The 13,096-nt window shown below is 39.9% G+C and overlaps 1 protein-coding gene across 6 annotated transcripts in view; it reads right to left on the minus strand.

The window, feature by feature from the left end:
- Positions 1-3,146: 3,146 nt before the first annotated feature.
- Positions 3,147-13,096, minus strand: part of PLEKHA8 (pleckstrin homology domain containing A8) — a 94,425-nt gene continuing 84,475 nt past the window's right edge. For 4 of the 6 annotated variants that reach the window (XM_057550322.1, XM_057550324.1, XM_057550323.1 and 1 more), the window contains 2 exons: positions 8,777-8,838; positions 3,147-3,398 (listed from right to left, as the gene is read on the minus strand). In XM_057550322.1, the coding sequence (XP_057406305.1) occupies positions 3,201-3,398; positions 8,777-8,838 (260 nt within the window). In that variant the 3' untranslated portion in view covers positions 3,147-3,200. Of the gene's footprint in view, positions 3,399-3,442; positions 3,891-6,206; positions 6,337-8,776; positions 8,839-13,096 lie in introns of those variants that run through there. The other 2 variants (XM_007193509.3, XM_057550321.1) reach the window with 2 other exon arrangements.

Consider the following 13,096-nt stretch of genomic DNA (forward strand, 5'->3'; position numbering starts at 1 on the left):
AAGGCACCTGAAGCCACTACTTAACACAGCCTAACAAACATTGCCTTTCAAAGTCAATTCCCTGGGGACTGATGTGCTCAACATTCCAAGAGCCCCAATTCTAGAACTAACTACCTGAGGAGCTGGATCAAGAGGTGATGAGAAAATCATCTCTACCTCACAGTCACAAGTTGGTTCTTCCCCAAAAGGTATCCCTCTAACTTAACATTTTTGTCAAGATTAGCTATAATGAATCAAATCTGCTTTCAAGCACAAAAAAATTTGCCATCATTGAAAGGATTTTGTTCAGTTAGACAAATATACATTAATCCCTCCTAAGTGTAAGGGCTGGCTTCTGCTGTGGGGAGAAGTGCAGACATGATGAAATGATGTGTATGGAAGTGCCTTATAAGAGGTCGTCCAAATGCTACTTATTAGCTTCTAATGATACTTAGAAGACACATTACCTTTTCTTTTCCTTCAGGATCTCTCTAAAGGTTACTCTAGAAAGGGAATCCTAAAAACGTTTGAGCAACCAACAAACATACTAGCGTTTTCCCATCTCCTCTCATTGTCAGAGAAAGAAAGCTTAGAGGTCCCAGGAATCTTAGAGGATGATGGAGAGAAAGCCTTATCTTTTCTCTTTGTCCTCGTCTTAGATAGTAAATGCCAATTAGCACACATTATGCCTTTAAATAAAATGGAGAAGCAAATACTGCAGGTCCAGGAGGAAGCTCTGACTGTGCCAAGCGTCAGGTCAAGTTGAATTTGTCATCTAATATGAAGTTCAATTTCCAGAGCTTTACGCATCTTAGGTAAACTTAGTATGCTCCAGTGAGGAAAATACCTATCAAAAAACATTACCTCCTTTCTGTAGGGTTGGAAAAGTGTTGAGTAGGTAATGCAACTTATTCAAGTTAGTCAAGTTACTCTGATCTGGGTTCTCAAAGATCCCGGATAATATGAAACCCTTCTTTCCCAGAAAACTGGGTCATATACACCAAGGCAGTACCTATAGAAACGCGAAATGGCCATGCTGAGCAGCTTTCTTTTTGTGTGGATTCAAAGCCTCGGTGGAAAATCTGAGGTATTTTCAGTGTGCCCACCTCTCTCCCAGAGACCACACCAGTTCTCCTGAGGTGACGAGGAGCACCAGCATTTGCTCTGAACGGTCATGCTTCACAACACTTACAATCTCCTGGTAGCGTCCCCACCCAATGGCGCAATGTCTAATGTGCATTCATTCAAGGAAAAGCAAAGGCTGGTGGCTTTTTCTTTTTCCCTTTTAGGAGGCTCCGTAAGGGCAGGAAGTCTAAATTATCCCCTAGTCCTGCCATCATGTTCACACTAGCCAGAGATGGAGGTCCGCACTAATTACTCGTGGGAATGGGAGAAGACAACACACACACCTTAGCAGCTGCTAACAGCAAGCGCTAAGATACAAAAGAATCAACATCACTTTAGCACCCTTTTTCTCCCTAGCCTTAAAATATTTGATGTTGTTTTTCTAAAGTTTAAGCATTTTCCAGAAGTCCCTACTGAGCACACAGTATCTGCTTTGTTAATTTGAGCTACACAAATGCCCATTTGTTTAAACACAGACAAAAAAAATCAATACCCCTCCCTACATTAACCTCTCACCTAAGGAGAGAGTTCTCTTTACCCTCGGGACAGCATCACCTGTGCCCCTCAAAGGAACTCACCTTCTACCTGGGGAACTTCCCTTCCAGCTACTTTAAGCGAGTAGCCCCTGACAGGGAAGGCACCCATGGCCTCTCCCCCCCGCCCACTCTTGGCAGCCTGGCCTACTGAGAGACTAGGGCCACAGTCCTGGCGTCACACTCTTCAGGAGAACGCCTACACAAGGTTGTTTTGTGAAAGGCTTAAATCCCACCTTTAAACTGTGACACAGTCCCAGAGCTTTTAAGATAGATAAGCAGCTGCATTTAGCTTACTCTGCACCATTGGTGATAAAGCCAAGATTGATCAGAGAGCACATTCAGAACCGTGGTCCCTGAAGGCCTGCTGGCTCAATTAAGAAACCTGCTGAGTAAACTTGCTCCACTTCTCACTCTCCCTTTAACTACTTCATTTCAATGATAGCCTCTTCCTCTTTGAAAAAAAGGACACATCATTTAGTTCATGCAGAAGACTGGGAATTCTGTAAACTAGAATTTAATCTTGTAGCTCTTCAACCCTGTGTGCACAAGAATAACTTGGAAAGTTTATTCAAATTCAAGGTTTATTATCCTGAGTCCCAATCCCACAATTCTGGTTCTTCAGGTCAAGGTAAGGCCTGGGAATTTGCTTTTCAAACAAGCACTCCATGTGATTTTGATGCAGAGGTGGTCCAGATCACACAGGGAAATCACGTGGTTCTTCTATTTAGTGGCTGTGTGACTGAGCAAATCCCTCGACCTTTAAACCTTCCTTTTGAAGTTTAATAATAATCCCTGAATGTCACGGTTTTGCTGTGATGTCCAACTGAGATGATGCCGGGGAAAGCAGGCTGGCAAAGGGTGTGCACTGCACGGGGTCACCTCAGATGACCTGTCCCACCCCTCCCATACTGTCCTCCAGCTCGGGGCTAGGACACACCACTCATCTCTTCAGAGCCAGTCTCCTGGCCCATAAACAGGGATGGCACTGCTTGGTCACACCAACGCCCCGGACACGCTGACTACACAGGCTCTTCTGGCCCACAGAGCCACAGAGAAGAGGATTCTTTGCAGAACGTCTAGGAATAGCGAACTCTACATTTCAATAGCTTCAACAAAGGGGCTGAGCTCCCTCTAAATTTTTAGTCTAATTCTAAATTGATTGCAACACTGGCTATGAGTTACAGTCCTTGATAAAGAAATTGCTCAATTTCAGCTTGGGTTTGGGTGGCCCATTAAAACTAAAAGCAAAACACAATACTAACAAATTCATTTGTCAAATCTGCTCTTATAACTCGCCGTTCACGTCTGTGTAACAGCTATGATTTGGTTTCCAGGAGGCCCTTTGAACTGAATATATAGCACCTTGATTTTTAAACACACAAAACATATATGCATTTTAAAAATTATACATAAAAGCACTAGGCTTTGCCTCCTCCTCTCCATCCCCCCAAGTAAGGGATTGGAGAGGACTGAAGCTGCTGCTGGAAATTAAGTAGGGCAACGAAACACTTTAGCGAACTTTATTCCCTGAAGTTAGGAGGCGGCGCTGCCCTGCAGACATCATACCACCTCGTCAGACTCCAGTCCGTGGACCTCATATAAAGTGTCCAGTATCGCCAGCTGCTTTTCCATGGCGGGGAGGTAAAGGCTGAGGTCCCTCTGCATCCCAACACTGAAAGCTGCTTTCTGGTGGTCGCCTTCCTTAATGGTTAATGCAGCCACAAAATCTTCATAGGATGGAGCTGCCCTCAGAGCTAACTGCAAAAGAATTGCCCATGAGAAGCTGCACCACGGCTTGCTCTCTTGCACATTATACTCATGCACAAGCGCATGCGTGCACACACACTCACACACATACAGAGCTGAGGGGAGCAAGAGTGAAAAAAAAAGGCATACACCCTTTCAGTTCATGGACTCTAAAATTATGTTTCAAGCACCAAATCACTTTAAGGCTAGAAGAAGCAAGTATGTTCTTGGGCCATCTTGAGGATGCATAATCCCATCAAGTCAGGGAATGCTGAGAGAAAAACAGTTTGAGGAAAGCTCCTTTCTCATTCACAGTGATCCAGCCTCTTCCGGTTGAGTGCTCAGGTTGACCTGCATGCATGCTGCTACCATAGTCTTTGTCGGCACATGGCCAGCCTGGCAGGGCGTCTCACCATCCTATTTGTATCTCATCTCCACGTACTTTCTTTGCATGTCTCCTATTTCCCCCTACATGGATATTTCCTTTGTAGTCTTGAATATTTTCTAAAAAGGAAGGGGGTTAACATTTGTTGTCTGCTTGTACACTGATGCTTTAACATATTTTATCCCAGTTAATCTTTGTAAGAACCCTGTACAATTTACATTCCTATTTGACAGATAGACATCACACAGTTAGTGAGCGCCAGGGCCGGGATCTGAACTTAGAATCGTCTCTATGCTTTTTCAACTACACCTCCAACCACACTGCTTCCCTGATGTAAGATTTCCTAAGCTCCTTATAGCTCCCCTCCCTTTGCAGGCCAACTGTTCCCTAAGCTTGCTAAAATCTGCTATCTGGCACCTACTGGTTTGGCTCTGCTGAGTTCTCTGGAGACTTTCTGGAATCTTGGATAATCATTCTGCAGTTGCTTTCTTGAGCTTCCTTATATTTAAAGTCTTTTGAGAATCAACCCTCTCCTTTTTTGCAACTGAAAGTGACTGGCATTATGCAGTGGTTAAAGCACAGGCGTGGGTGAGGAGACCTGGACTTGAATCCCCAATCTTTTACATATTAGCTTGAGGAATTTAAGTAAGGTGATTAAACTCCTAGAACCTCAGTTTCCTCATCTATAGAAGATGACTGATAGCACTTTCCTTATTTGAGGGATTAATGGGACATGTAGGATGTGTTTATTCCACTGCCTGGCACATAATAAATACTCAAATAATGATAGGGGTACAGGGAGAGCAGAGAATGAAGGGAAGGCAACTGTCCAAAAATATAATGTGAGAAAATCTCCCAGAACTGAAGGATATGAGTCTCCAGATTTAAAGACCTATCCAAGTGCTCAGCAGAATGAATGATAAAGACCAAAAGGAGAACACGGTGAAATTTTAGAATGTGGGCACAAAGAACAGATCCTAAAAGCATCTAGAAGGAGGTGAGGAACAGTTTATACAGAGTGGCACATTAGATTTTACAATAGTAACATTGGAAGCTGGAGGACATCGGAGGAATGTCTTAAAAGTACTGACAGAAAATTACTATTAACTTAGAATTCTAAACCAGCCAAAGCAACACTCTAGGAAAAAGGGGCAGAATAAAGATAGTTTCAGGAACTCAAAAATTTAGCTCCCTTGCACCCTTTCTTAGGAAGCTACTAGAGTTTGCATACCATCAAAAAAAGGGATTGGAACAAGAAATAGGAAGTCATAGGACTTGGGAAATGGAATTAGGATGAGGTGGGGATGCCTTATAGGAAAACCTGTGAAGAAAAGTCCTAGGGCAATAGCAGTACAACAATTTAGACTGGAAGAAGAGTTTAGAAAGTTCTGGAAGGGCACACTCCAAGAAAAAAAAATACAGATAATCTGATACATTCGTGAGTTCAGAATGATGGTGATCTGAGAAATCCAATGGTACAGGGAAAAATGTAAAACTCATGTAAGAAAGAATGAAAAAAATCATAGAATTTTGGCTCATCATCATCATGTTACCTTGTGATATAATTATATAGGGAAGGTGGAGGCAGGGGAGGTGAGGTAGTGACAGTAAGGTCTAAGAGAGCTAATTTCTAATCTATAACAGAAATCAACAGTAATTAAAATTGATAAGGCCACAAAGAACAGTAAATAGTTTTAGAATTATGGAGGTATTGGAAGAAATGGTCAAAGCAGTTGAAAGTGGCAGCCTCTTTTAGTGAGTCTGAGAAGTATGGAACAAACTGCTATTTTTTGTTATAACCTTTTTGGACTCTGTGATAAAAAACAAAACAAAACTCTATGTACATATATTTAAGTACAATAAAAAATTTTTAAAGTTTCTCCAGAGTGGAACCCAGGACTACAGATTTCTCAAAGGCTCCTAGTGGACTGTGGTGCAGCCGGGTCTATTTGGGAAACAATGACAGAACTCAACTGAAGATGAAGCCAAAACAGGGAGCCACAGAAAGAGGCAGAGCCTAGACTGGGCATCAGTTCCACAGACAGTAACTGTCTGAAGATAAACGTTCACTACTTGTCTGGTAAATGAGTCAAATTCCTTGAGCATAAAAGCCATTTCCCTGAGCAACCAGGATTAGTTAAATGAATTTGCCCCTGATAATTTTAATTAGCACATTAGAAAACTCAATAAACTTTCCAAAGTAGGGATGACTTAGAGAATAACAGGAGAGAGACTGAAAGGTAGCTCCTCTACTGATAAGGCTGTTGCCAAATGCTCAACATAATCTATTTTCTTAAAAACCAGCAACTTTAAAAACTATTGGCAATAATATCAAGTCTTCAAAATGTTCTTACTCTATAACTTTGGGTGTATTACCTCACCTCTATGTGTTTCAGGTTTCTTTGTCTATGAGCAGGGAAAATAAGAGAACCTACCTTAGAGTTATGAGATTAATAACTTTATGTAAGTAAAGCACTTAAAACAACATCTAGTGCATGGTAAGTGCTCCAATTCTAAGTTGTGGCTGTAGTTTCTCGGTATTAGAGCAATTCTACTTCTAGGAACCTATTTTGAGGAAATAACAGTTTTAGTCAAAAATGCATAAAAACATGCATAAAAAATGCATAAAATGCTGTTCTGTCTGTAAAAACAAACTTAGAAGCAGCTGAAATTTCCAACACAGAGATTTGGGCAAATAAATTATGGTACCTCCATACTCGGGAAATATTATGCAGTCCCTAAAAATAAGTGGGGAAGACTATGGCTAACACTGCTGTTGGATACACAGCAAACTTGTTCCAAGAGTAAATTCTAAGAGTTCCCATCACAAGGAGAAAAATATTTTCCTTTCTTTTTTTTAAATTGTATCTATATGAGAAGATGGATGTTAGCTGAAGCTATTGTGGTAATCATTTCACAATACATGTAAATCAAACCATCATGCTGTGCACCTTAAACATACAGTACTGTATGTCAATTATTTCTCAATAAAACTAGAAAATATAAAAAATTAAAAAGTGGAGAAAAAGAATACAAAATTATACAACCAGCTAAATGTCAAAAAAATTTATATGCATATACAGAGTAGGTATACAAAATAAAGATAATTATACACATAGAATAAACATGTAAATATAAAAATATAAGTATAAGTAGACATTTATATAAATATATGAAATGAAATAGAACAATATTGAAAAGAATATGTAAAAATATATGAAAATAAGAGCTAAGAAGGTAAAACACAAAAATGTTAAAAATCCCTATTATAGAGTGGTGAGATTATGGACAATTTTAATTTTTCCCCTTTCTATTCTTCCATAATTAAAAAAAAATTTTTTTTTTACAATGAGTCTAAATTACTATATATTGAGAAAAATCCTGTAAGTTAAAATGTTCTTTTAAAGACTCATGCTTATGATAAATTTTGTGCTATAGCTTCATTCTTGTTGGCAACATCTCAGATCATCAATAATATTTCAGGATTAAACTCTGCCCTCTATACTGAAAAAAAAAAAAAACCCAAACCACATTTATGTTTCTTATAAATGGTGCAACTCAGTGTTTTTATGCTTTGTCATCTCACCAAGGGAACTCAGGTGTCAGGCACCTGCAGGCAATCACAGTATTTACTCAGGGAGACCGATGCATGCAGCAGCATCCTTTGCCTAATTTCTCACTCGCAGTTTCTCAGTTATTCTGTCTTCACTGTGGAGAGCTGTGATGGGTGGGATGAGCACCGGCCTTGGAGACAGCAGGTCTGGGTTTAGACCTGAACTCTGCCACTGCCTCACTCTGGGACGGGAACAAACAGTTTCGAACTTGTACAATACTGGGAGTTAATCCTGAGGATTACCAAAGATAAATGAACACAGAAGTACCTGGCACAGTGCCTGATACACAGTAAGTGTCCAACAGCCAAATGGTAACTATTATTATGTTATTAAACATGCACTGAAGGTAAGTGTGAGCAGTCTGTGGCTGCAACTGGTCTGGCTCCTATTCCAATGAACAGCAGGACATAGAGCTAGTCATCTCTATGCTTTCAGAAATGTTTCATTTTCACTAAAATTTGATTTCTTCCACGGTAAATTCTTCCCATTTTCTTTACCTGCCTCCTAGTAAATCATGACCTGAACAGTTCTTACCTTAGGCAAATGATGTCTCCCATGCTTTAAATTAGTAAAAGACCATCATCTGCAAGGCTATTTTTAATCCCCCGACCTTCCAAACAACACTCATATTCTATGACATTTCCTACTGTACCACTACATGAGACTCCGCCTTTTCATGGCCGCACCTGACTAAGGCTGACCTCTCCCCAGATGGGAGAATAACAGAGTATTACTGCTGACATAAAGGGGCCATCTTCTCCTTCTATTTTACAAAGCAGGCTAAGTGATTTGTCCAGGGCACTATGATTCTCAGGTGCGTGTTCTTCCTAGGTCATGCAAGGAAGGAAGGAGCGGTAGCTAACAGGAGCCAAAACATATGAATACAAACACCTCCATAAAGAAAATAACTGGGTAAGAAGAGATATCTAGTCCTAGCCACTGGCAACCCAGGTCAGTTAATATTCAAGACAAAATTCAATTTAGGGGGAAAAAAACTGACTAAAATCTGAGAATTAACAGGATTGACTTTAACAGGCAGCAGAGGGAGCTATGGGCTTGAAACCACCAGTCGTTTCCCCTCAATGGTGAGCATTTGACAGCTTCCTGCCTATCTCTACACTGACACTCTTTACTACCGCATCAGAAGGCAACCACTTCTGAGACAAATCTTCTCAGAGTCACTGGAACTAGATAAGGTGAAGCACATTCTAATAGTCTTTTCTTACTTTTTATTGCCAACATTTCCACACAACAAAGACCTATAGACTTAAATGAAACAAGCAATATTTTGTTCTTATTCTCAAAAACAAACAGAAACACCACACACACAAAGCAAAACAAAACACCTTGCTGTGACCATCAGAACATTAGGAGGCAGAAGGATTACTTACCGCAAAAACCCCTCGAACTACCCAGCCATGGTGTTGCCGTAATGTTTTACCATATGCATTATCTTGAAAAGAAGAAAAACTCCATGAGGAACAATTTCATCAGAATTTGATGTGCTATTTGTATCATGTCCTTTCTAATGTATGTAGTAGCACATTCCTATTGGTATTAGAAACTGATAAAAAAAAAGCTGAATTATGAGATTATGTACCCCAAAAGTCTTGAGTAGGAAAAAAGCCTACAGAGATTTTTTTTTTAAAGAAAAATTGGTATATCCACTCTTACTCTGTGTCGTATCTGAACTTCAGCTTATTATCATGGTTGGAAAATTCAATACATAGAAGGAAGTAAAGAGGGAGGAAAATATATTGTAATATAGAGCCTAAATACAATTTAAAATACACTATAAAAATATAAAAATGCAGTTCTTTGAAATGTTGTGTGATCCTGAGCCAGTCCCTTAGCTGATCTCTCTAACCACCTGTTTCCCCCTTTGTAAAATGACCTCCAAGGTTCTCTTAAATTCTAACATTCTATTCTGGGATGTCAAATGCTTGTCCTAGATGTCCCTATGACCCTGGATATACAGTTTTAAAGCTAGAAACCTTTAAAACTATTATGGAAAGAACAGCTTGAAGTTATTAAGGTAGATATAAAGTAATTGCTGAGGCCTATTGATAGAAGTCATTCACATTCTAGACTTTAAAGATAAAAACCTATTATTTTTGTCCCAATGAGTTTTTTAAAAGGAGATTTAAAAACTGCTATATAATAATTTTAATTACCCCCCAAAAATCTCAAGAACAAGATGACTGCATTTTATGCAAGGGATGTGTTCCTGAAGGCTTTGAATAATTCAATATATGCAAAATTCAAAACTGATTTTTCCACAGGAATAAATGCGCTCTCAGGAGGGCACAGCTCTACCTCACCACAGTGCATTTTTATTTCAATGCTCCATTTTATTTTCTCAGCATCATCTCCAGGGGTCTACAGAGTCCTCACACTCCTAAATTACAGCACAGAGTATCATGGGGGTTGTTTGACCTTCTTTATCATGTTTTACCACATCTAAATTTTATTCCAAACATTTATTTTCATGGGCTAGTTTCAACACTAGTACAAGCACCACCATCAACCATTTAATCAATGCTTGGGCGACACTGTAATAGGATATAAAAACATTTTAAATTATAACAAGAGCAGATGTTAAAATAACAAAAAAAAGACACCAAAACCACAACCACAAGCTCCTATGCAGTAAAAAGCAGTGCGGTTCACAGAATACTGCCAAAGAACATCAGGTATCTGCATTTTACTGGGCAAAACAGCACTGCCATGTGGCTGTAGCTTGAACACAGTTTACTATTTATGCAAGCTCTCTAGCTTTGAAATGATGTAATTCTTGTCAATTTCTATTTTTAAAATTTGGGTGAGGCTTTATTAATACTTTTAGCATACCATGTATCAATTTTACATAATTCAGGTTTGCATAAAATACATTATATTTTGTATAAAAGAAGACTGTACGTCTGAATTCTAACAGCAGATTTTGCTGGCTATCTAAAGTTTTAGGAATGGGTTGAAATGCCAGCATCCAGTGTGGTGAAGCTAAAGCAAAAATGATAAAAATCAATAAATTCAAGTGCAGAAAGGACTCTTAGAAATAGCCTAAAGGAGAACTCAAGATTAAATTCAATCTTTTTCTTAGGAGAACAGTCTGTAGGCTAGGACAGTGTCAAAGATACAAGTCTTCAATGTAAGCCACACTTAAAACCTATCTGATTCTCTAAGGGGACAGATGTTTTCAGGGACATTTTGGATGGTATCTAAGACCTTAGCGAAGAAAGGGTTGCTAGCACACAAAGCATATAGGTGCAGACGGGCAGGAAATACTAGGCACAGCCTCTGTGGTAAATCAGCAAGACAGTCAACTTTCTAACCGTCTAAGGAGCCATCTGGGCTGGTAAGAAGGTGTACAGGTCCATGGAAAACATCCTGAGGTGAGTCACAGAGGTATACTGGGAACACTTTCTTTCTTGTGATCTTAATCCATGTAAGGTATTAAATGCCATTAAAAATCAGTAGATGAAATTTAGTGCCATTACGATCTGCGCGTAGACATCTGTGATGGAACAGCTGCTCCATTCAACAAGAAGTTAGTGCGAGTCTACCACTGCCCCTTACTAAGTGCAAGGCAGCAGGGATCACTGGGTGATTTAAACTCAGTCCCTTGCCCTCAGGAAGTTCATGGGTTTATAAGAGAGCCAGCCTTTAACAAATCATTGCTATGCAAATTGCCAACTGCTAAAACAGAGGTCTCTATCCAGTGCTACAGGAAAAGAAAGAGAGATGAATCCAGCCTGGGAGCAAGTGGACAGAAAGAATTCTCCAAAGGAGTCTCAAAGGCTGGGTAGGGCAGAGAGTAGGGTGGTACCTGGGGCTGCAGATAGAGAAAGCTACATGGAGTTGTGAGAGATGGTGGCATGAAGGGGGAACAGTCCACTAGGGCTGCAGATCACTGGGGCTGGGGCCAAACTGTGAGGACCTTTTTTATGCCATGTCAAGGATTCTGAACTTCCCACCTGAGGCACAGTGGTAGTTTAAAATAACACTTACTGCTTTTTTTCTGATTTCACAAATAATACATGCTCATTGTTAAAAATATGGAAAATGCAAAAAGGGAAGAACTAAAGAAACCTATAATCATGCCTCCCAGAGGTAACCACAGAGGGCATTCTGGAGGTATATTCTCTTAAGTCTTTTTTCCTATACAGATAGTATTATTTTCTTCCACTAACAGTCATGATCATTCTGATTTGGAATTGTGGTAGGGAGGTAAAAGGAGATCAGTATTTCTTTACGGTATGCAGCAAACGCAGCTGACCGCTGTCCTGATCCCTGAGCCTTCGGCTCCAGAGTTCATCTGGCAGACAAACTGCCTGCTTACAAGGGCTCTGGGTCCAGTGCTACTCCAACCTCAGGGACCTTATACCTTTCCTACACTTTGCCTGTGAAGTCAACCACTCAAAAAAGCCCAGAAACCCTTCTCCATGCTCCCTTCTATGGGACAGCAAGAAAACAAGGATGCTGTGAGTCCAAGTAAGAGGGGCAGCCTGGTCTAAGGAAGAGAGAGTGTTTGTACAGCACCACGATCTGTGTCTCCCCCCAGCCCTTCTAGAGAAGGCAGTTGTTCCTTGCTGTGCCTGCATCTTGCCAGAGAAGAGTCCCACTGGGCAAAATGTGGGCCAAGTAAGTCTAATGCGAGAAGAGGGAGGCAGAGAATTTAGGCTAGGTCCTGACTCAGGCCTAGGAAGACCACCTCTGCAATTGAAAACCAACAAATAAAATAAAACTCATAAAAGAAAAAGACTTGCCCCAAGTCTTTAGCTGACTTCTAGGGCTGCAAATATCCCTGCCATGTGAGGCTGCATTAAATTAGGATGAAGTCTAAGCATTGACCTATTTTGGTTACCTAGAGAAGATTAGATAATGAAATACATTAATCTTCACTATAATACCCATTCATTATCATAATGCATGTTCTATAATCTGGAAGTATTTTTGGCCTCTGAAAGACATAAATGATTCCCTTCTCCCAGTTCTCTGAAATGTGTCAGTTCCTTAGAAATTGAGTCAGAATTTCTAAGTAGGAAGCGTTGACAATCACCTTGCCCAATTCTCTTCCTCTTACAGATGAAAAAAACAGAAGACCCAGAGAGACAGTTACCTGCCCAAGGTCACAAAGCTAAAAGCAATGAGAACTTGGGGCATTCTTGTCACATTAAACCATTTTGACAAAACTAATGTTTATTCTCTGTGATAAAACAAAATAATGAAAATGAAAAACGTGCCTTTTCCCAGCCATATCTTGAAAAAATTGGAACCTTATTCTATTTATAAAAATGCAGATTTGATTTCTTTAATGGTTAGTCAAAAACTTTCTATGAGGTATTTAGAGATTATGCCTCAACCTATCATAGCATCTGAACAAGAACTACCTTTCCATTACTGTTGGTGGATAGCTATTCTGTCCAGGAACAGAATATATGAGAGTGTTTCTCTATTGTAAATCTATAATTGGTGAGAATTCGCAAAGTTACTTTGGGTTGTAGAGAGGGCAAAGGAGAAATGCAAATCTAAGCTTTAGGAGACAGCTGGAGAAGTAGACAAGCAAAGCCAGAAAAGGTGAAATCAATCATTCACTGAGCTCAGGAAGTGACAATCATCTCAGTTCTGCAAATGAGCTAAACTAGGAAGTCCTTAGGCAAGAATCACGAACAAAGAAAGGTTTGAAAGTGAATAAGCAGTGAATAAATGTG

Source organism: Balaenoptera acutorostrata, chromosome 7 (assembly GCF_949987535.1).
Source record: "Balaenoptera acutorostrata chromosome 7, mBalAcu1.1, whole genome shotgun sequence".
NCBI classification, from domain to species: Eukaryota; Metazoa; Chordata; class Mammalia; order Artiodactyla; family Balaenopteridae; genus Balaenoptera; species Balaenoptera acutorostrata.